Source organism: Musa acuminata, chromosome BXJ2-9, assembly GCF_036884655.1.
Source record: "Musa acuminata AAA Group cultivar baxijiao chromosome BXJ2-9, Cavendish_Baxijiao_AAA, whole genome shotgun sequence".
NCBI classification, from domain to species: Eukaryota; Viridiplantae; Streptophyta; class Magnoliopsida; order Zingiberales; family Musaceae; genus Musa; species Musa acuminata.
In genome coordinates, this window is record NC_088346.1 from 21026975 (window position 1) to 21051984 (window position 25010).

Below are 25010 nucleotides of genomic sequence, written 5' to 3' on the forward strand. Positions count from 1 at the left end.
CCTCAATTGGTCCGAACGGCAACTCAACTCAATTCTTTGAAATAAGATATTCGCTTGTACTGGTCTTAATTGGTTTGAACCGAAACTTAATTTTTTTGAATCGAGATTTAAGTGGCGACCCAATTGGCCTTAAACTAGTCCAATTATACCTAAACCAGGTTTAGTACACGTCCAAGCCTAGCTACAATCCAGACCACCGGTTCGGCCAGACCGAGCCTAACTGCTTTGATTCAAACCCAAATTGGTTTAATTCTGACCGGTCCTTGCCTTTCTAGGCACCAAATCTGAATATATGACCCAGTTCAACATGTTTAGATTCGGCCCATTGTCTTTTAGCCCAATAAAGATGGTCATGCTTGTGCTCGTATGGGTGCGCTTCTTGGGCTCGGGCCTAGGTGCAACTTAGTCAGATTCAGCAAGCGCGCGCCTGGGTCCTAATCACGACCAACGGAACCATTCTCCTTGATCGGGTCAACAGGATCCGACCAAAGTCAAACCTGGTTAAGAGCCGCCCAAACCTGCACTTAGGCATTGTTGAATCTCGGATTTTGATGATAAAATCAATTGGTAAATTATTTGATCTAATCCATGTGTTGAGATAAGTGTGCAGGAATAACTATGATAGCAGTAAGACATAAAGCAGATGATGGGCCAAAGTCGAAGACTCGAACGATATACCAGGAGCTCGCAGAGAGTTCATCATGAGATCACCGGAAGCACATCAGAAGACTCACCGAAAGCTCATCGGAAGATCGCCAGAAGCACTCTGGAAGACTAGCCGAGAGTTGGTCGGGAGTTCGCCGGAAGCTCATTGGAAGACTCACCGAAAAGTTCGCCGGAAGATCGTCGAGTGAAAAATCGACATACCAGACCATGCTTGCCTTAATCATAGTTAGAACAGTAATTAGAGTTGATTTGGAATGAAATCCCATCAACTCTGTTAGGAGCCAATTAGGCTCAGAGTTGGGCTGGTTTGGGCCGGAGTCAAGGCCCAACCAGGATGCTGAATTCTTGGCCGGCAGTGGCACCGCCTGGAAAGCAGCACCCCAGCTGGTCTGGGTGGTAGTATCGTCGGTAGTTATTGCTACCGGCAGTGGTACCACCCCTGTTAGACGGTGGTACCACTAGAGCTCGGTCTCAAAGCTCTGTTAAGCAGTGGTACTGCCCAAACTGAGCGGTAGTACCACCCAGACTAAGCGGTAGTACCGCTCAGTGTTAGGTGTTAAGCGGTGGTACTGCCCAGTAATGGCGGTGGTACCACCAGTACCACGAAAATTCGGGATGAGACACTTTTTGGCTCCATTTTTTAAAGTCATGGAGGCCTATAAATACCCCCCTTTTATGCATGAAAAGGTACTAAAGTGTGATTATAATCTTGAGTTATTGGGGTGTAAAAGTATTGTAAACAAGTGCTAGAGTTCTTCTCCTCCCTTTCTAAATTTTGAGATAATTCAAGAGAGGTGTGAGACTTGTAAGGGTTCTCTCCTAAACCCGGGAAAATGAGAAAGTGCTATAAAGAGGTATTTGGTCTTCACCTATTGAAGGAAGGTCTTTAGTGGATGCCGAAGATCTCGTCGGAGGAGGAATCCGAAAGTGGATGTAGGTCTCCTCTTAGTGCCACTCTCGATTATGAAGAAACCTTCACTCTTGTAGCACGATTAGAAGTTATAAAGATGCTCCTTGCCTATGCTAGTAGTAATAATTTTAAGTTGTTTCAAATAGATGTTAAAAGTGCTTTTCTTAATGCCTTTATCTCCGAAGAAGTTTATGTGTTTGAGAATGATAATTTTCCTAATCATGTATTTGAATTAACTAAAGCTCTCTATGGATTGAAACAAGACCCAAGGGCTTGGTATGAGAGACTTAGCTCATTTCTAATTCATAATAATTTTTTTAAAGGCAAGATCGATACTACATTGTTTATTAAAAATTTTAAAAATATTTTTTTTATTGTTCAAATTTATGTTGATGACATTATTTTTTGTTCTACAAATGAATCCTTATGTGAATCATTTGGCAAAAGCATAAGTCTAGAATTTAAAATGAGCCTAATGGGAGAACTAACCTTCTTTTAAGCCTTATAAATTAAATAACTTAGCAATGGTATTTTTCTTAATCAAACAAAATATGCTTTAGACTTGTTAAAAAGATTTAATATGGATAGTTCAAAAGCTATCAACACTCCTATGAGTACCTCCACTAAGTTAGATATTGACGAAAGTGGAGAAAGCTTTGATCAAAAAACTTATAGGGGTATGATAGGTAGTTTGCTTTACCTCACCGCAACTAGACCGAACATCATGTTTAGCATAGGACTTTGTACTTAGATTTCAATCTAACCCTAAGTAATCTCACTTAAAAGTTGTTAAAAGGATATTTAGATACCTAAAAGGAACTCCTAAACTAGGATTATGGTATCCTAAATCTAAGAACTTTGAATTGCTTGGTTATGCCGATGCGGATTTTGCTGGATATAGTTTAGATAGAAAAAGCATACTCGGAACGTGTCAATTTTTAGGACACACACTCTTTGCATTATCTATAAACGAATCTGAGTACATAGCTATAAGTGCATGCTGTGCTCAAGTTATATGGATGAAAAACACTTTAAAAAATTATGAAATTGACCTGAAAAACATACCTATAAATTGTGATAACACTAGTGCAATATGCTTAGCTAAAAATCCTATTTAACATTCTAGAACTAAACACATTGACATTATGCATCACTTTATATGAGATATTATTAATAATCATGATGTAATAATCATGACATTATGCATCAATTAGCCGATATCTTTACAAAACCCTTAAATAAAGAACAATTTGATTTCATTAAAAGGGAATTAGGGATGTTAAATTATCCGAACTCATGAATTTGTTAAATTTTTATTTTTGGACTTTCTTGATCACTCACCTAAATCATAATCTTATAGTATGTGCAATGAGCCATATGCATTTTTCCATATGAGTTATTAGGTTGCTTGCGTATAAATTTTATATGGTGAATCATGAAATTACAATAAGCATTTTTTTTACAAGTTCTATACAATGTTTGAGTATAGTATGTATTATATGATGAATCATGAACGTATAATCTTCAATACGAATCTTCTCCTCTTATGATACGAATTTTACATGATGAAGTAAATAAAGTTGTGTGCTTCACAACAATAAAAATCTTGCAAAATTGAAATCACCTGTGATAGCACCACACACCAATGTGAGCAGTGCTTACTGCCTATAGGCGATGGCACCCCAGCTAGCGGTAGCACCGCTAGTTGTCACGGGTGGAAGGCAGTAGCACCGCCCAACTAGCGGTGCCACCGCCCGCAACCTCTGCCCTATAAAAAGGCACTTAGGGCTGATGGTAGAACCGACCCTAAGCATTCCTACATTCCTCCAAACACCTCTCCACCCCTCATTCTCTTTGATCCTCCTCTAAAAGCTCAAGGAAACCCTCCTCTTCTTCAAATTCAAGGATCAATCTCAACGAAGATTACTGCAAGGGTAATTCTCAAACCTCTTCTCTTAATTTATTAATAGATCTTGCCTCTTATGTGTAGTTCTTTCATCATTTATGTGTTTAGTCTCATGGCTTCTAGAAGATCCTCTAGGGACAAAGGGAAGAGGAGATTAGATGAAAATTATGACTCCCTACTTTTCGATTCTAATTAACATGCCATAAAATTTCCATTAATATAGTCTAGACATGTTCATAAGGGTAAATATATTGATTTAGACGAATTAAGTGATTTGAAACATATTCAATGGTTTGCTAATTTAGACATTCTCCCAATCTTTCAAATGAGTGATCCTCTCTATCCTAGACTTGTTAGGTTATTTTATAATAATTTACATGTAGATGAAAATGAAAGGGTATTTACCTATCTATTAGTACATTATATACCCATTACGGATAGATCAATTTGTAACATCATAGAAATTCCAGTAAAAGAAATAGAGTGTTATTTTAGGAACAATTTTTGGTAATCCTAACTTAACGATTCTTCCAAAAAGCTGTGAACATTTACTACCTTTAAGCACAAAAATATTTCATCACATCCTGATAAGTATCATTCTCCCAAAGAAATATCATCATGATGAAGTAAGCCACATGAAACTAGGTACCATGTGTTGGAGTATGAAGGGACATAACAATTATTTTGGTTACCTAATCCAATAAAACATGATTAAACTATCAAAAAAGGACATGATACTTCCATATGATGGCTTAATCACAAGACTACTCCATGCCTATGATATTACCATTCCACCCGATGAAGAAGTTATAAAACTAGACAAATTTAACATCATAAATAGAAATCTACTTCGACGGATGAGATGTACATTCAGAAATGATATATGGACTAGACTGCCTAGAAGGACTGATCCCCTCCAACTTGAACCAGAACCTAAAACACCAATTTTTAGGGGTAATCTATCTCCTCCAACTGGTTCCTTTGAGGAATCACCTCCAGTAGAGCAAGTACCTCCCTCATTTATCGACGACATAGGGAATCAGATAGATCGATTTGAACAACATCAAGATCGACTTGAACAATGCCAAGATCAAATTTTGATTGAGCTGCAGTAGATTCATCGACAACTCAATACCTTGTTTAGACATTTTGACTAGCCACTACCTGAATAATTAATTATGGCCTTTTGCTAATGACAAAGGGGGAGAAATGGATGAAATCTCCTTCTTTTATTCTACTTACCTTAATATTCTAATCCTATGTTGTTTACCTTGATGTTGTAAACTTAAAATGCTACTTACTTTGATGATTATAATTCTATACTTTGATTTCCATGTTATCTCTTCAAATAATGAGTATGATATCATGCTTACCTTGATGCTGAAAATTTCTGTCAATATCATGCTTACTTTGATGCTAAAAATATATGTGATTTTGACTCGAAAATGGATGTCATGTCTTGACATCATTTTTATCGTCGAATATGTGATATCATCTTTAGATTTGGTAAATCATGATGTGCATGATGATAATAAGTCTAAATTAGCAATTTAATGCTTGAATTCAAAGGCGTTGAATTCAAGAGTATCTTTTCTCAATTATGGCACATAGATAGAGGGGTTAGGATTAACTCCATCACCAATTGGTTGTCATCATAAAAAAGGGAGAGATTATTGAATCTAGGATTTTGATAATGAAATCAATTAGTAAATTATTTGATCTAATATATGTGTTGAGATAAGTGTGTAGGATTAACTACGATAGCAATAAAGCGTAAAGCAGATGATGGGCCGAAGTCAAAGACTCGGACGATATACTGGGAGCTCGCCGAGAGTTCATTGTGAGATCACTAAAAGCACGTTGGAAGACTTACCGAAAGCTCGTCGGAAGATCACCGAAAGCACGCCGGAAGACTAACCGAGAGTTGGTCGAGAGTTCGCGGGAAGCTCACCGGAAGACTCACCAAAAAGTTCGCCGGAAGATCGCCGAGTGAAAAATCGATGTACCGAACCATGCTTGCCTTAATCATAGTTAGAATGATAATTAGAGTTGATTTGGGAGATAATCCCATCAACTTTATTAGAGGCCAACTGGGCTCAAAGTTGGGCTGGTTTGGGCTAGAGTCAAGGCCCAACTAGGATGCTGAATTCCTAGCTGGCGGTGGCACCGCTTGGAAAGCAGCACCATAGGTGGTCTGGGTGGTGGTATCATTGATAGTTATTTCTACCGGCGGTGGTACCGCCCTTGTCAGGTAGTGGTACTGCTAGAGCTCGGTCTCCAAGCTCTGTTAGACGGTGGTACCGCCTAGACTGAGCGGTAATACCACTCAGTGTCAGGTGTCAAGCGGTGGTACCGCTAGTACCCCGGAAATCTGGGATGATATACTTTTTTGCTCCATTTTTTAAAGTCATTAGGGCTTATAAATACCCCACCCTTTTCAGCATGAAAAGGTACCGAAGTGTGATTATAATCTTGAGTTATTGGGGCATAAAAGTGTTGTAAACAAGTGTTAGAGTCCTCCTCTTCCCTTTCTAAATTTTAAGGTCATTCAATAGAGGTGTGAGACTTGTAAGAGTTCTTTCCTAAATCCGAGAAAAGGAGAAAGTACTGTAAAGAGGTGTTCAGTCTTCACCTATTGAAGGAAGGCCTTTAGTGGACGCTGGAGACCTCGTTGGAGGGGGAATCCAAAAGTGGATGTAGGTCACATTGACCGAACCACTCTAAATTCTGGTTTGCTTTTTATTTGTACAATTTACTTTACTATAAACCTCCTTAATCTTCTCTTGCACTTTTACGAAAACTTTCAAGTTCAACTTCTCTCCGAAACAGATTGAATCGAAACCATTTTCATCGGAATCAGTTTTAAACGAAACGAACAATTTTCTGAAATCGCTTAATCCTAACAGGCATGAGCCGGCCCTACGCACAACCCTGATGTAAACCGCGCGGCTTTTCCATCTCTTTCGTGTTTTACCTTTTTCTTTTAATAAAAGTTAAATTGAAATATTGTAATCGAGAAATTAAATTCATAAATCTAAAATTCTTATACTTAGATTGCATGTCAAATTACATAATTTAGTGACATGATTTAATTCTAAGAACAAGCCATATCCCATATGATTGATTATTGACATTCTTTCATGTTTTAATTCTTTGTTATTATAAATCCGGAATTAACAGAATGTTTTTTTTTAAATCATTGAATCATGGTTCCATATCTTTTTTTCATGAATCTCTTAAATGATGTCTTCCATAAAAATCTAAACATGAAGCAACATGTATAAAAAAAATTCTAAAACAAATAATATTACATTATTTAAACGAATATAAATTGTTTAAACACAACAAATAATGAGGAAACCTACCTCTTGGCCATAGCTCCCCCTCCTCCAAGCACCCATAAAAACTAAGCCAATTTGTGTGTGGAGAGGGCGTAGGCTAGGGCTTAGATAGCTGTTCAGATGAGCTAGTTCTAGTGTTTAAAAATGTTAAAGACTCTTAGGCATATTATCTTTAGGGATAAAATATATTTTATAAATTCAAATATTAATACAAAATGCATAAAATCCTAGTAAAAAGAAATATCGGGTGTTAAAAATATACTGTAATTAGATTCTGTATGTCTATCGGGGAAATTTGTTCTAAGTGTTTATGTTTTATCTTTTAGTTAATAGTATTTTGATTTTCTTATTTAAAATAATTTACTCTATGTTAAAAATTAATAAATTTAAATCAAATTAGTCAATATTAACATATATCAATTTGAATATCGATTCAATCCAAATACTTAAGCTTATTAGATTGTGTCAAACCCTATATATATATATATATATATATATATATATATTGAACAATAGCAAATAACAAATCAAAATTGTTTGCTCGAAATAGGCATTTTGCCACTTGGTCTCTAGTTAACAACTCTTTAACTCAGTACCAAAATAGAAGTTACAAGAATTAGAAAGAAAAGAATAACACATTGACCAGTTATATAAATTTTCACCAGTAACTTTTACAGATTGCGGTACAAGGCGCAATACATTAGCACCGAGGAAGATACAGAAACACTCTTCACCTGATGGTTTCTAAAGAACTAAACGCTATTTGATTTATAACAGAAAATTCTACTGTACGATTTAATCAGTGTCTATGAGAGGGTTACAATCTTTCGAATGTTCAAAATACTACTAGGTCACGGCATCTATGCCATCTTTTGCTTATGAATCCTCCACCATCGCTTCCTACCGGCATACTTCAGCACCTCATCAATTAGCACCACAGGGACAGACACCGATACAACCAGAAGCCATTCATTCAGGCTCAACGGAACGATTCCAAAAATATTTGCCAGAAAAGGGACATAAACAATGATAAAATGGAGCCCAAATGAAACCAGCATTGCAAGGATTAGCCAAGGGTTCCTCCATGGGGGCACATGAAGTAAGCTATTGTCTTCTGATAAAGCATTGAGAGAATTGAACATCTCAGTTGCTACTAAAACAGATAAAGATAAGGTCATTGCCTTGACTTTCCCAACTGTGAAATAGTCACAGGGATCTGTGAAAGAAATCACTCGGTCACCAGCTACAAATGAATTAGGATAGAAATCAGGCCATGCAGCGCATTCTCTCCATGAACGGAGTTCAGCTAGAGAGATAAACGTGTGGCCATCACTAGCAAGATCTAGGCCCATGAAAGATGGCTGAGTGTACCACAAGATGAAGACACCAACAGATGCTAAACCAACATAAGCACCGATCACCTGATTAATCAAAAACAGGCATAGCTCACAATCAAATTGTACAATTCAAAAATATTTGATCTAAGTGAATGCACAAATGTGACAGTTTAACAATCATAGTTAAAGATTTTACTTATTAAAGCTGTTCCACTTTGACAAAAAATGTACTATGATTTATCTCAGAAAAGCAATAATACCAAAAAAATACCATCATAGAATCTGACAGAAACACATTCAAGATAAGCATCCAGCAAGTTCCTCTGCTTATACATCTCTATGAACTCAAGTGATTGGCCCAAATTTAGTAGACCTTATATAACACTTAATACTAAACCGAGCATTTTATTGTTTTGAACACATACTACATTTCTGTCATATGCGAGAGAGAATCCTTTTAGTTGTGCACTAAATTCCTAAGAAAAATCAGATAGGTAGCTGTGCACTCGATGAATGAGAAACAGAGCCCACGGAGTGGGGTGCTTATGTGAGTTTTTTGGTTGATTTTGCCGTTGTGCATTGAGCCAGCAGTAAAAAGTTTTGTTAGGTCACTTGATTTCATTAGTTGCAAGAGATATTCTTTTCAATTGAATTCAATTAGTAAAAAGTGAGTTTCAGGGTGCATTATCAAGCTCTTTCTGCTATAGGGCTTTTGGAACAAGTATGAAATACAACACTTGCAAACAAAGAGCTTTAGAGCTTGTGATGTATCACAAGTTTACTCAGACAACTTTAGTTCTGCGGTCTGCAATCAGGTACTATATTGTTAGTTATAACAATATAAAGATAAATCTTTGTGCAAATTTTAACATCTTCAGACAACTACAGAAGGGCTTAAAACATAAAGCATTATACTTACCAGGTAACGGAAGAGAACCCAAGAATTAATAAGAGCAGCATTGCTTTTGCAGGGTGGTTTCTGCATAATATCAACATCAGCAGGGTTAAAACCCAGAGCTGTTGCGGGAGGCCCATCTGTCACCAAATTAACCCAGAGAAGCTGAACTGGTATTAGGCATTCCGGAATGCCAAGTGCAGCAGTCAGAAAAATGGAAATTACTTCCCCCATATTAGATGATATCATATATCTAAACAGAAAGAATCATAAAATGAGCATAGAGGTCACAGTAAGTCAAGAAAACAAAAAATACTCAGAAAAAAGGTACCTAATAAAAGATTTCATATTACTGTAGATAGCACGGCCTTCTGCAACAGCTGAGACAATTGTACTGAAATTGTCATCTGCCAGAATCATATCAGCAGCTTGCTTTGCAACCTGAAACAGAAGTAATTTGTAAGACATTTAAGATCACTTATTTTTAGTAACCATAATAGAAAATCCTAAAATTTGGACAAAGAGGAGTAGGAAAGATAATCCTTAAAAAAGATATCTCATGTTTTTGAAGTAAAGAAAGACAATCCAATATCTTACTTCAAGCAAAATAACATAAAAGAGGCATTATTAGCAAGGAATACCTCAAAAGAAAATGTGTTCATAGGAAAGCCAAGTCACAATACCCGTCAAATGAATTCAAAAGTTACAAGTTCATATCTGAATTAACCTCTAAGTGAAAACATGAAAATGCCAAGAATTGTCAATTGAGTGATTGATAAACGCATTTATTGCTCTCACAATTCCACTATATTCATAAAGCATGCATGCTCCACTTACTTCTGTTCCTGTTATACCCATAGCAATACCAACATCAGCTAGCTTTAGTGCAGGTGCATCATTGACACCATCTCCAGTCATTGCAACTATCTCACCCATGTCCTTTAGTAGCCGCACAATATCTTGTTTATGTCTTGGCTCAGCCCGTGAAAAAACTACACCTCCAGGCTTTGACAAAATTTCCATTTGTTGGGCAGCTGGAAGGGTCATGAACTCTTTACCAGTAAAACTTTTACCTCTGACGCTTGTCTTGTCACTAAATAGTGCAATTTCCTTGCATATTGCCTCTGCAGTGGACTTATTGTCACCAGTTATGACCATAACTTTGATACCAGCACATCTACAATCTTCAATGGCCTTGTGAACTTCATCACGAGGAGGGTCCTACTCAAATTTGCAAGTTCATAGTCATCAGTGCATAAGAAAATATTTACAATTCAGAGAAGCAACACGGAAGAGTATAACAAATTATAAGAAATAACTCAAGGAATTACCCTCAGACCAACCACTCCAACAAAAATTAAATTACTCTCAATTTCAGGGTAGTTAGCAGGATCAAGCAACCTCTTGTAAGCTGGATGAGTTTCTGAATTGTAGTCAGAAAACTCTCCTAAGTCATCCTTAAAAGCAAAGCCCAGACATCTTAATCCCTTCGAACTCATTGCCTGGACATTTGACGTTATTAACCATTTAGATGCCTCATCCAGCAAAGCAACTGATCCATCTGAAAGCTGGACATGAGAACTCCTCTCAAAAACACTTTCGAAAGCACCCTGACAATGGAAACAAAATTAATGTACAAGAGAGAGTATCAAATGTGATTAAATATTATCCAGTAAATATAAACTTTTAATTGAAGTTCATTTAGATGTAACAAACAATATCAAGCAGTTTTAGCATAATTATGTATCCTTCAACAAGAACCAACTCATACAGTTGATATCTTGAACTGCCAATTTTTTTTAACTAAAGAATTTACTAGATAGTTATTTGATTGAAACATTCTTTTCTTCGTCATATTCTTACACATTCATTTAGTGAAAAGACATTTCTTTGGATTCTATGAGTTAAACCTTTTTCATTTCTAATTTTCTCATGCTTGTATGACACTTTTACAGGAGTTCAGAAACAGAGATGCCTAATGAGTCATGCAACCTCCTCTGTTACTCTGTGATTTACTGAAGAAGTTACCACCTACAGTGGTGCAACACTTACGTCATGGACCTGGCACATTCAAAATGGTGAAGATGAGATTATTAGTAAGTCTTCTCATATTCAAATGTTGAACAATGGATGTGAGACATAAATGCTATTATAATGGTTGTGTATTTTAAATGTACTGATCATGCATTGGAGCCTAAGAAGAATGGACACAGACATGAGACATGAGACATGGCTAGTGTTACGGTAAGCAGTGATTTAAAAAGCGCTAGGCGCCAAAAGGCGCCAAGGTCCAAAAACGCCCGAGGCGCTAGGCGCTCGCCCGAGCGAAGCGAGGCGCTAAAATATAAAAATATATAATATAATTAATAAATATAATTATTTAAAATTTTAAATAAAAATATGCTATTAAATTAAGAAAATCTAAGATACAAAATCACAATGTCACATTAACAAAAAGTTTCAAAATTCAAAACATTAACATTTTACATCAAAATCATTCATCATAATCAATATTATCGTCATTTTCACACAAATCATCTTCATTAAATTCGTCTTCTTCCTCTTGTTCTTCGATTCCTTCCTCTTCATCAAGATATGTTTCATTCTCTATGTCTTCAACAATAGCAGGAGCCGGGCTTGATGCTTTTGCACTCATTTTTCTCTTTGACATCTGTCTTGTATATGTTTGTAATTCTCCAGCACCTGAAGCTCTTGCCACATCTCCCCACGTTAATCTATCATCTTCAAATACAAGCTCGTCTTCAGCATCTTGCAAGTTAGCACCCATTTCTCCTACTAACCACTCATTTGAATCATCAATATCTTGCAATGAGATTGAATCAAATCTATTTTTCAAATCATGACGAGTCTTCAAAGCTTGATTATACTTTATGTAAACAAGATCGTGCAATCGTTGATGTTCTAACCGATTTCTTCTCTTCGAGTGAATCTGTCATGTCATATAATTTAAAAATATATTAATACATATATCTAAATAAATTAATTAATTAAAATAAAAATATTTAGTAATACTTACATGCTCAAAGACACTCCAGTTTCGCTCACAACCCGAAGCACTACATGTCAAACTAAGTACTTTGACAGCAAATTTCTGTAAGTTCGGGGTGGAATTTCCAAATAGACTCCACCATTCAGCTGCAAAATTTATGTTATTATTAGCAATAACATAGTAACATAATATATATGAAATTAATTATATCAAATTATTAATACCTGGAGAGGTAGTTGTCCTGGATCGAACGACAATTGGAATTCCAAAAAGACCTTCAGCATTTTTATATAAAGATAATTCATGAATAATCTTATCTTGAACCTCAATGCTGGGAACTAATCTTGCAACACACTGATATAACCCACCCAAAACTTCTGCATCAAATCCAACAGATTTAATCTTATAAAAGAATTCAGGGTTCAAATAATATCCTACTGCATGTAAGGGACGATGAAGTTGACAATTCCATCTTTCGTCAATGATTGTAAAAATTTTCTCATATTTTTCTTCATTTTCATTAAAAGATCTTTTAATCGTCTCCTTTGCTCTATCCATAGCCTCATAAATATATCCCATTGCAGGCTTATTTTCATTATCCACCAATCGAAGGACTCGAACAAGAGGGCCCATTACCTTTAATATATAAACTATATGATTCCAAAAGGATGGCATTAAGATGATATCAGCAGCCCTCTTGCCTTTTGCTTCTTTTGCCCATTTGCTTGTCACCCATTTCTCAGAGGTAAACATATTTCTCAGAGTATGTTTTTGACGATGCACGCTCTGTAATGTCAAGAATGAAGTAGCAAATCGGGTAACACCATGTCTCACTAATTCTTTATTCCCTGTAAATTCTCTCATCATATTCAAAGCCCCAATGTGATTATAAAGAAATCCAACAACAAAAATTGCCCTTTCTAAGGTTTTCTTGATTGCTAAGATCTTTCCAATATCTTCCAACATTAAATCAATACAATGTGCTGCACATGGAGTCCAATACAAGTGTTGTCTTTTTGATTCAAGCAATTTACCTGAGACAAAGGATAACAAAAATGATAAGACTTAAGAGTTTAACACACTTAATTGAAGATAAAATAATTAACAAAATCAAAAGATGAATATTACCAGCTAAAACATAGTTGCTTCCATTGTCGGTTATGATTTGAACGATATTTTGTTCTCCAATTTCTTCCACGAAGTTGTCAAGTAAATCATATATCTTGTCTCCAGATTTTACAAAAGATGAAGCATCTATTGACTTCACAAACATAGTCCCTAAAGAACAATTAACCATAAAATTAATTATACTCTTGCGCCTCCTGTCAGTCCAAACATCTGACATAATAGAGCAACCATGTGTTGCCCATGATTCTTTATGACCCTTTAGTAAGTCATTTGTATAATTCAACTCTTTTTGCAGCAATGGAACTCGCATCTCATAATAACTTGGAGGTTTTAATCCTGCACCATATCTTCCAATAGCTTCAATCATATCCTTAAAACTGTCTAAACGAGTTGTACTAAGGGGAAGACCAGCCTGATAGAAGAAGCGAGCAATGTGCTGAATTGTTCTTCCTCTTATTTCTTTATCACAAGCATCACTTATATTTGTTTGTCTCAATTTTGAGCCTCCTGCTTGCCCTTGTTGTTTCTGGGATCCTTGAAGCATATATAGATCCATCGGTCCTTTTCTACCTTTTTTAGTACTCATAACTTCTTTTCCCTTTTTGTCGTATACTCTTTTTTCACTTGGGTTAATACTCGTAGAATAATCTTCTTCTTCATCTCTGATATGTTCAACATTGTCTTCTGGTAAATTCCCATAAGATTCATTCTTTTGTGTCTTCTTTTCATTCATATAATTCAGCAACTCTTCTTTTACCTCAGGTGGACATTTTTTGCAAGCTGCTGCATTCTTGAAATTTCCTACTAGATGTTGTTTTACACGAAAAATACCACCTCTGGTAGTCTTATCGCAGAATATGCAAGTCACTGTATTAGGATCTTTCGGATCCTTCAAATAATTATACTTCCACGCAGGATCTTTTTTTGATACCATTGGAGACTCTATTGAGTTGCTTTCTGCACTTGCCATTTATGTTGAAACCTAACAATAATTTCAAATAAATAAAAATTAATAACATTAAAATCAAAATAATATATTATTAATCTATTAACAGAAAATTAATCATTTTAAAATTCAAATAAACTTAATATTAAGAGTATACTGAGCCTGATGAAGAAAGGAGGAAGCAGCGGCGAGCGGCAGCAGCAGCGGCGGCGGCAGTAGCGGTGAGCGGCGGCAACAGCAGCAGCGAGCGGCGGCAGCAGCAGCAGCAGCGGCGAGCGGCGGCAGCAGCAGCGGCGAGCGACGGCAGCAGCAGCGGCGAGCGGCGGCAGCAGCAGCGGCGGCGAGCGGCGGCAGCAGCAGCGGCGGCGAGTGGCGGCAGCGGCAGCGGGAAAGGGAAAGGGAGAGGAAGGCGCGAGCAGCGGGAAGGCTCGCGGGAGGGCTCACAGGAGGCGAGAGGGCTCGCGAGAGGCGCGAGCAGCGGAAGGGCTCGCAGGAGGCGCGAGGAGCGAGAGGGCTTGCGGGAGGCGCGAGCAGCGGGAAGGCTCGCGGGAGGCGCGAGCAGCGACACCGGCGAGCAGCGGCAGCGGGAGCAGCGGCAGCGAGCGACGAGATCGCGATCGGGATCGGGATCGAGAGCGGCAGCGGCAGCAGGTTAGTGTTGGGTTAGGGTTGGGGTTATATCGGTTTAGTTGGTTCGATTGAACCAACTAATAACCGAACCAGGACCGAACCAGACCTAAAATTCTGGTTCGGTCGCCTTGGTTTACCCAGGCGCTCGCCCGAAGCGCCCAGCGCCTGGGCTCGGGCGAGCGCCCAGGCGGCGCCTGTTTGAAGCGCGCCGCCTGGGACATTAGCGAGGCGCTCGGGCCTCGCCTCGCCTCGCCCGAGCGCCTAGGCGAGCGCCCGAGCGCCTTTTGCAATCACTGACGGTAAGTAACTTTTTAAGCCGTGGCCTCGGGGCCGTCGCAGCTCGGTTCGGGGGTCCGGATGTCGGGGATCTCGGGCGGCGTCCCTCGGGGTCTCCCGGCGGCCGAGCACGGTGGTTCAGGTCGGCAGGTCGGGTCGAGAGAAAGCTCCGCCGCAGCGCCGGGAAGCAGCGACACCGTCTCGCACCTGCACACAGGTCGGGCCGGGAGCTCGGCCCGACCCCTCCGACGATCAAGTTAGAGAAAGATGTGGAGGGGGTTTCAAGAGAAGAAGTGTTTTGGAGTGTGTCCCCGTAGGGGTTGTGTGTATCCCCCCCCCCCCCCCCCTTCTCCTTTAGCATGCAAGGGTATTTATAGGGAAGCTTACTGTGCCTGAGCTGCCCGCTTGCAGGGGGCAGGCTGGTACTTCTGACAGTAGCGATGGCGTAGCGTGTTGGACTTGGCTTTTACAGGATATTAATGTGCCTCGATCAGCGTTCTGATCAATTCCGAGGTGCGTGATGTCATCTGGAGCAGCTGACATTGTCCTGAGACTGATTGCCATTTTTACCCTTATCAGCTAGGACATATGTATATATATATATATATATATATATATATATATATATATATATATATATATATATTCGATTAACATGAGTTTTGTAGTACTTGTACTTAAATTTTATAAACTCAATAATGTAAATAAATAAATATCATTATAGGTTAAAACAATTAAGATTATACAAATGTAAGTATCCAAAATAAAGGTTGAGTATACCAAATAGAATTTAACAATCTCTAAATATAATTGATATATGTTTCCTTATGACGATCTCTAGTAGTGATTTAAAAAGCGCTAGGTGCCAAAAGGCGCCAAGGTCCAAAAACGCCCAAAACACTAGGCACTCGCACGAGCGAAGCGAGGCACTAATCTTGCAACGCACTGATATAACCCATCCAAAACTTCTGCATCAAACCCAATAGATTTAATATTATAAAAGAATTTAGGGTTCAAATAATATCCTGTTGCATGTAAGAGACGATGAAATTGACAATTCCATCTTTCGTCAATGATTATAAAAATTTTCTCATATTTTTCTTCATTTTCATTAAAAGACTTTTTAATCGTCTTCTTTGCTCTATCCATAGCCTCATAAATATATCTCATTATAAGCTTATTTTCATTATCCACCAACCAAATGACTCGAACAAGAGGGCCTATTATCTTTAATATATAAACTACATGATTCCAAAAGGATGGCATTAAGATGATATCAGTAACCCTCTTGCCTTTTGCTTATTTTGCTCATTTGCTTGTCACTCATTTCTCAGAGGACATGTTTCTCAGATTATGTTTTTGATGATACACGCTCTGTAATGTCAAGAATGAAGTAGTAAATCGGGTGATATCATATCTCACTAATTCTTTATTCCTTGTAAATTCTCTCATCATATTCAAAACCCTAATATGATTATAAATAAATCCAACAACAAAAATTACCCTTTCTAGGGTTTTCTTAATGTCTAAGATCTTTCCAATATCCTCCAACATTAAATCAATACAATGTGCTGCACATGGAGTCCAATATAAGTATTGTCTTTTTGTTTCAAGCAATTTACCTAAGACAAAGGATAATAAAAATGATAAGACTTAAAGAGTTTAACACATTTAATTGAAGATAAAATAATTAAAAATTTTAAAAGATGAATATTACCAGCTAATACATAGTTGCTTCAATTATCGGCTATGATTTGAATGACATTTTGTTCTTCAATTTCTTTCACGAAGTTATCAAGTAAATCATATATCTTGTCTCCAGATTTTACAAAAGATGAAACATCTATTGACTTCACAAACATAATCCCTAAAGAACAATTAACCATAAAATTAATTATACTTCTGCGCCTCCTGTCAGTCCAAACATTTGACATAATAGAGCAACCATGTGTTGCCTATGATTCTTTACGACCCTTTAGTAAGTCATTTGTATAATTCAACTCTTTTTGCAACAATAGAACTCGCATCTCATAATAACTTGGAGGTTTTAATCCCGCACCATATCTTCCAATAGCTTCAATCATATCCTTAAAACTATCTAAATGAGTTATACTGAAGGGAAGACCAACCTGATAGAAGAAGCAAGCAATGTGCTGAATTGTTTTTCCTCTTATTTCTTTATCACAAGCATCACTTATATTTGTTTATCTAAATTTTGAGCCTCTTGCTTCCCCTTATTGCTTCTGAGATCCTTGAAACATATATAGATCCATCGGTCCTTTTTTACCCTTCTTAATACCCATAACTTCTTTTTCTTTTTTGTCATATACTGTTTTCCAACTTGGGTTAATACTCATAGAATAATCTTCTTCTTCAACCCTGAGATGTTCAAGATTGTCTTTTGGTAAATTTCCATAAGATTCATTCTTTTGTGTCTTCTTTTCATTCATATAACTCAGCAACTCTTCTTTTACCTCAGGTCAGTGATTGAAAGAGGCGCTCGGGCGCTCACCTAGGCGCTCGGGCGAGGCGAGGCGAGGCCTGAACGCCTCGCTAATGTCTCAGGCGGCACGCTTCAAACAGGCGTCGCTTGGGCGCTCGCCGGAGCCCAAGCGCTGGGCGCTTCGGGCGAGCGCCTGGGTAAACCAAGTGACTGAACCAGGATTTTAGGTCTGGTTCGGTTGTTAGTTAGTTCAATAGAACCAACTAAACCGATATAACCCTTACCTAACCCTAACCTGCTGTCGCTCCCGATCTCGCTGCTCGTCGCTCTTGCTCCCGCTGCTGCTGCTCATCACTGTCGCTGCTCGCGCCTCCCGCGAGCCTTCCCACTGCTCGCGACTCCCGCGAGCCCTCCCGCTGCTCGCGCCTCCCGTGAGCCCTCCCGCGAGCCTTCCTGCTGCTCGCGACTCCCGCGAGCCCTCCCGCTGCTCGCGCCATCCCGCGAGCCCTCCAACTGCTCGCGCCTCCCGCGAGCCCTCCCGCTGCTCGCGCCTCCCGCGAGCCCTCCCGCTGCTCGCGCCTCCCGCGAGCCCTCCCGCTGCTCGCGCCTCCCGCGAGCCCTCCCGCTGCTCGCGCCTCCCGCGAGCCTTCCCGCTGCTCGCGACTCCCGCGAGCCCTCCCGCTGCTCGAGCTTCTCGCTCCCTTTCCCTTTCCAGCCGCCGCCGCCGCTCGCCGCTGCTTCCTCGTTTCTCCGTTAAGCTCAATATACAGTATACTCTTAATATTAAGTTTATTTGAATTTTGAAATGATTAATTTTCAATATTGTTAATAGATTAATAATATATTATTTTGATTTTAATGTTGTTAATTTTTATTTTGATGTAAAATTTTATTGTTTTGAATTTTGAAACTTTTTATTAATGTGACATTATGATTTTTTATCTTAGATTTTCTTAATTTAATAGAATATTTTTATTTAAATTTTTAAATAATTATATTTATTAATTATATTATATATTTTTATATTTTAGCGCCTCGCTTCGCTCGGGCGAGCGCCTAGCGCCTCGGGCGTTTTTGGACCTTAGCACCTTTTGGCGCCTAACGCTTTTTAAATCACTACCTCAGATGGACACTTTTTGTAAACTGTTGCATTCTTGAAATTTCCTACTAGATGTTATTTTGCACGAAAAATACCACCTCTAGTAGTCTTATCACAGAATATGTAAGTCATTGCATTAAGATCTTTCGGATCCTTCATATAATTATACTTCCATACAGGATCTTTTTTTGATGCCATTGGAGACTCTATTGAGTTGCTCTGTACACTTCCCATTTATCCTGAAACCTAACAATAATTTCAAATAAATAAAAATTAACAGTATTAAAATCAAAATAATATATTATTAATCTAATAAATACAAATACATTACTATTACTAATATATTGTTAATAGTATACTTTCGAAAGAAGAGAAGGAAGAGGAGTGTGTAAGGTAAAACCGAGGGTGCAGCGACAGCGGTAAAAGTGAGCAGCGGCAGCGAGAGCGACGAGCGGCGACAGTGGCAATGGCAGCAGCAGCGATGAGTAGCGACAGCAAGAGCAGGAGCTGCGAGCGACGACAATGAGAGCGGTAGCAGCGAGCAGCAGGAGCGGCGACAGCGGCAACAGGAGCGAGAGCGAGCGGCGGCAACGGCGAGCAACGGCAGCAGGAGCGGGAGCGGCGAGCGGCAACGAGCAGTAGCATCGGTAGCGTGAACGCGAGCAGGGTTAGGGTTGGGCAACGACAACTGATATAGGTGGTTTAGTTAGTTTGATTGAATCAACTAAAGCATCGGAGACCAAACCAGACCTAAAACGTTGGTTCGGTAACCTGGTTTAACCCAGGCGCTCTCCCGAAGCGCCCAGACGACACCTCTTTGAAGCGCGCCGTCTGGAAGTGAAACAAGGCGCTCGGGCCTCGCCTCGCCTCGCCCGAGCACCTAGGCGAGCACCCGAGCGCCTATTGAAATCACTAATCTCTAGATTTTTTTCCTTTCAATGTCGACAATTCGTCTCCATGCAGAATCTGAGTGTAGCACCGCATATGAGGGCCACACGATGAAGCGCCTAGGAGTGAAGTGGGAGCGGTGCCATGTCCCACAAATAGAAATCAGAATAAATAAAAAAGACAGCTGGAGACATGTCGAACATATGTTCGATCGTGTCTCGTGTCTGACCCATGTCGGACACGGACACGTCCACCAAAAGCATGTGTTCGTGCTTCTTAGATTAGAGCCATATGGCCAACAACAGGTCTTGTGTCTTTCACTTCTATTACTAGTAGTTTAATTCTCATGAAATAAATGCAGGATGTACCTCCTTTCAACTTCAAAAAAAAGGAGGGAGAGATGATTTATAGAGTAATGGGGACAAAATAGTTGAGACTTAAGACTGACTTAAAGACAATTAGAGGTTTTTCAGAAAATAGAATTTTACTCTAATCCAAATGCAATAGAAGTAAATCATAACGATCAAGCACCTTCACAAGAAGATGGTTGCTTCCAGTTGGTCTATGGACAATAACACTCATAGACTTGCGCACACGATCGAACTCCAATGTCGCAAGCCTCTTAGATCTCTTTGTCCACCACTCACAACAGTCTGTCGCAGAAATAATTGAATTAGAAAACGAAATTTTCTTGACAATTAGTATAGTCTGAAAGACCAAAGAGAAAAACATATTTCTCCTCACCTAATCTTATAGTATTATGGTTGATGGAAAAGTCAGAAGCAAACTCTGTGTCACGAAATCTGTTCCTTACTTTTGCACCTGGAAGTCCCATCTTCTCAACCAGTACCTTTAAGAAGGATAATATTATCAGATAATTTATGATGCATGAGAAGAATAAAAATATATAGAAAATATAAGATACATGGGCTAATTTAAAAATTCAGAATAACATTAAACAATAAAAATAGAAAAATTTGTTTGTTTAACTGCTTTTTGCTTGAAATGCATAGTTTTTTATTGTTTATATGGAAAGATGAGAAATTTTGGTAAACATTCAAAGTTGGTTATGTATAATTCGATATAATGCCACATAACTTTATTGAAGGCACTATGTTGTTCTAGAAATATACAACATTAAATTTCAATTATGTATCATAAGAAATGCAAAAAATATCTTACTCAGTGCTTTATTATAAATCTGCCCTCAAACAGTAATCATGCAGTCTACCATTATGCAGTTACTATTTACTTTGCACAAGCTTGGTTAGCATTATTCAGATGCACTTCAAAATTTATAATTACATTGTTTATTCACTAGTCGCTTTACATTCTATTACCATTACACTTATTTTCGCACATTACATTCAAATATCTGCAAAAAATATGTAACATATTTTATCATGAGTTCATTAGGGTGTAATGTTGAATAAGTAATCATTTCACAGTGTAATCTATGTAAAATGGTACATGCTTGTATGATAAATGCAAGTCAATTTGTATATAGCATGAACCTTGAGAGCTGCCTCTGTAGGCAAACCTGTAGCACGGAAAAGATAACCGTCACGATAAATTCCAGCATCATTGCAGATTGCACATATCTCTGCTAGAGCTTGCAAGCTCTCACCCATGTTGCGGTTGCACCAACCACTTATTCCTCCATCCTTTGGATTGTATGTTGTACCATCTACATGAAACACTCGAATAGTAGACAGCTTCTCACCGACAGTAAAGAATTCATTCACAGACATCTGGTTGGTTGTTAGTGTTCCAGTCTTATCTGAACATATTACAGTTGTACATCCTAAAGTTTCCACACTTGGAAGCTTCCTAACAATTGCATGTTTTTGAGCCATCTTCCTAGTACCCAAAGCTAAACATGTTGTGATTACAGCTGGAAGACCTTCAGGAATAGCCGCCACGGCAAGGGTTACTGATATTTTGAAATAATATGTGCATTTCTCGAATGAAAAGTAAAAATTCCACATTGATGTGTTTACACTATCCCAAGTTATAAAATTCCGGAAGTTCATGGCCCAAACTACCAAACAAACTATCCCAATTGCAGTAGTCAGCATTTCACCAAACTCATCTAGCTTCTTTGTGAGGGGTGTGTCTTGCTCCTCCTGTGAAGCTTCACTGATTTGAGCCTGAATCTTTCCTATTTCGGTGTTCATACCAATGCTAGTTACGAGACAAATACAGCCACCATTGACAACAGTAGTTCCTGCAAACAGCATGCAATCTTTTGCTTGCAATTCACAATCATCTAAAAGCACAGGGCTTGTCCCTTTGATCACTGGCATGCTTTCCCCGGTCAACGAGCTTTGCTCAACTCTGAAACTTGAGGTAGTTAAAGTTGCTATTCTCATGTCTGCAGGGACCTTATCTCCAACCCTTAATTCCACAATATCCCCCGGGACTAGCTCTCGGGCAGGCAAGTCAGGAATATAGCGCCCATATCTCTGAACCTTAGCATATTCACACTGCATGCTCTTCAGGGCTTCAAGGGCCTTTTCAGCATTTGTCTCCTGCCAGACACCCACCACTGCGTTAATGATAAGAATCGAAAAGATCACAAGTGGTTCCACATACACCTCAAGCTCTGTGTGGCCAGATTCATTTCCCTCCAGGTAAGCAAGTACAAACGAGATAAATGCAGCCACAAGGAGAATCTTGATAAGCATATCATCAAATTGTTGTAAGATCAAACGCCACAAAGGTTTTCCTTTCTCTTTCTTAAGCTCATTCCATCCGTACATCTCCCGCCTCTTTTCAGCTTCAAAAGAACTTAAACCCTTGCCCAATTTGACATTGTGCTCTTTCAAGCAATGCTCCACAGATCTAGACCACGCTGGGAATGGTTTTTCCTCCATATTATAGATAAAACAAGTCAAACATTCCAATGGATATATTGACTGTTTCCTTAGCAGCATTAAATCAAACAGGAAGAGCTCATCAAATACATGATCAGCGAAGTACGTCCAGAAATATAATCTGAAATCCAAATGACAAGAATTAATACCAGACCATGTTGAAGAAACAGTTGAAGTATACTCATCTAAATGTAGTTTTTTATATTCGTTTCCAAAATGATTTTTATTCTCTTACAGTTCTGAATCACGGATTAGGAGGCAAAATAAAAAGAGAAGACGTGGGTTGCAAGTACCTGAGTCAGAATATAACGCGGACAGATTGCAACGAATCAGAATCATTAATTGCAGAAAACAAAGCATTGCAGAGGAGGAAACAATGAACCCTGTCTCCCAAAAAAAAAAACCCGTCCCATAAAAAATAAAGAAAAAGAAAACAAGCATTCCCCTACCGAGACACGCTACGTTGGCAAGCCAATCCATGAAATCAAATAAAATTATACGCACTAAGCGAATCAACATAAAGGAATCATTTTTTTTCTCTTCCGCACAAGCCAACGACAAACTCGGACAATCCAAAGCAACTGCGAAGAACGATGGGGCTATAATTGCATTATGACACAAACACAGATAAGCAGACTCCAACAAACAAGAGAATGACACCATAACTGCCACGGGAGAGAATTATTTGTGCCGCCGAAGAAATTTTCATTTTTGCTATCTCTTTGTTGGAAAAGAACTACTTTTAAGTTTTGGTTAGTAGCAAATCTGTGGAGTAAACTGTAAAAAACCGGGGAAAAAAAAAGACGACGAAGCGAAGCGGCTGCACCTTCGCGGATGGGGCGAGAGAGAGACGGAAGGGCGGGCAAATCATCCACTTGCTTGGGACCAAAGCAAGGTATCGATGTCGATAAGCCTGGGCAAATCATTCTTATTTGCTTGGGACCAAAGCAAGGTATCGATGTCGATAAGCCTGGAGTGGATGACGCACATACCTTGCGTGGCCTTAAATTAGTCCCTCAAAACTCTAATAACAGCCGTCTGCCTTGTGAAACCGCTCCGGCTTTTTACTCTTCGCAAACAAAGGGGGCGCACTTGTGGTGGCGTCGTCACAAACCGCCCCGCCGTTTAACCCTTCAGTAAAAGGCGGTGTGAGTTCGTAAATTTGGAGTCGTCAGCTATTTTAATTGATAAATATTTTAATTGTTCCCGCCTTCCATCACTTATTTTAAAAATCATAAATTTAACTGTGTGGAGAAACCCATCGTGTGGGTCCCAACGTTCCTACGGATAGGCCCCTTTGTCTTTCGTCGCTCAGCAGGAGAGACTGGCATGAACACTTACTGCTACGACCGTGCAGTCACATAATTGGGTCCCATGTCCTCTGGACAAGCCACAAAATTAGTTGCAGACCTGCAGCCATCTTGTGCAGGATACTCTCATGAGATCCGTAAGATATATGCCATGGGGATTGCAGAATAACTGAGTCACATGAAGTGTCGTATCATCACCTCTATCTCGATACTTGGGCGTCTAGTATCACCCGTTTCATGGTCAATAAATTAGGTTAAAAGACGTTCACAAAGTAGGAGAATTTAGGCCGTTCACGTAGTTACTGTGGTAAGAAGCATATTTATGGAAATTATCCAATAAATTACGGGAAACAAACTGTCTGAAAGATAATGTTCAAAAGAACACTTCTTCAGAATAAAATTATCATTTTTTAATCATTGGGGCGTTTATGTAAATTTTGAAAACGGAATATGCCATGCAAGAAAAGGGATAGTTCAACTTTTTTGGGAAATTTATCCAAAATATGTGGTTTTTATCAGCATCATATCACAATTACAAATATCAAAAATTAAAATTTGAAGTTATCAAGAGAAAAGAATATGTTTCATGCTTTGTTATTATTAGTGAAAACAGACAAAGCTTCGAAAGTTGAAGATGTTGATGATAGCAGATAAGATTTTTTCGACTACATGAAAAAATATCATTACTTTGTTAAGAAAAATTCTTCCTCCTCACCTGTATAAATAAGAAACATGTTAATAAACTTCTCATCATCTTTTGTATCGTAATTCTCGTTTGGTAATGAACTATCGTAGCTCTCTAATCTCTACGGCACTACAAATAGCTCCTTCTTGGGAGAAGACCATATCATTGCCTATACTCCAAAGCAATCTCCAATTTCCTCTCTCCAAAGCAATCTCCAAACCAGATCATTGCTAGGCCCAATATTAGCAGCGTGGTCTACGAAATCTTCACTTATTTCTCATGGACGATGCTCCCAAAGGAAGCGCAAGTACTACCACCTTCGGCCATCAATGATCATATCACCGCTTTCCTCTTTGATGGACGACGCCTATCTTCTCTCGCTGTCGCTTTGTGCCAACGTCTGCTCACTATAGCCCAACATGCCCTCTATTAGCAACATAAGATCTCATATCCTCTCCGCTGCGATGCCTCTAATGTTGTGTTTACCAGCATTGCTCCCCCTTCTTCCTTGCTAACAGCCATCGCCTGATCTGCACCAAATGGTCTCCCCTCCTCCTCCTACGATCATTCCCTGGGAACCAATAGGGAGGTGGAACTTCTTGTGAGAACCTTTGCCTCGAAGGACATATCTCGGTGGCCGCTACCAGTTACACCGCCGAAGCTT

At 38.9% G+C, this 25010-nt stretch overlaps 2 protein-coding genes across 6 annotated transcripts; both read right to left on the reverse strand.

The window, feature by feature from the left end:
- Positions 1-7439: 7439 nt before the first annotated feature.
- On the reverse strand, positions 7440-23367 carry LOC135581334 (calcium-transporting ATPase, endoplasmic reticulum-type-like). Of its 5 annotated transcripts, none has more exons than XM_065126096.1 (9): positions 23178-23367; positions 20990-22472; positions 20220-20325; positions 20007-20128; positions 10387-10665; positions 9893-10276; positions 9387-9496; positions 9080-9308; positions 7440-8244 (listed from the first exon to the last, which is right to left on the reverse strand). In XM_065126096.1, the coding sequence occupies exons 2-9, from the start codon at positions 22409-22411 to the stop codon at positions 7684-7686; spliced, it is 3213 nt and encodes a 1070-aa protein (XP_064982168.1). In that variant the 5' UTR covers positions 22412-22472; positions 23178-23367; the 3' UTR covers positions 7440-7683. The 5 variants fall into 5 exon arrangements, with proteins under 5 accessions (XP_064982168.1, XP_064982167.1, XP_064982166.1 ...); XM_065126095.1 differs by lacking the exon at positions 23178-23367 and adding an exon at positions 23018-23171; XM_065126094.1 differs by lacking the exon at positions 23178-23367 and adding an exon at positions 22801-23171.
- LOC135623299 (uncharacterized) lies at positions 11478-14807 on the reverse strand. The gene is made up of 4 exons (XM_065126099.1): positions 13194-14807; positions 12290-13099; positions 12093-12211; positions 11478-12005 (listed from the first exon to the last, which is right to left on the reverse strand). Exons 1-4 carry the CDS (start codon positions 14161-14163, stop codon positions 11550-11552), a joined length of 2355 nt encoding a protein of 784 aa, XP_064982171.1. The 5' UTR covers positions 14164-14807; the 3' UTR covers positions 11478-11549.
- Positions 23368-25010: the final 1643 nt, after the last annotated feature.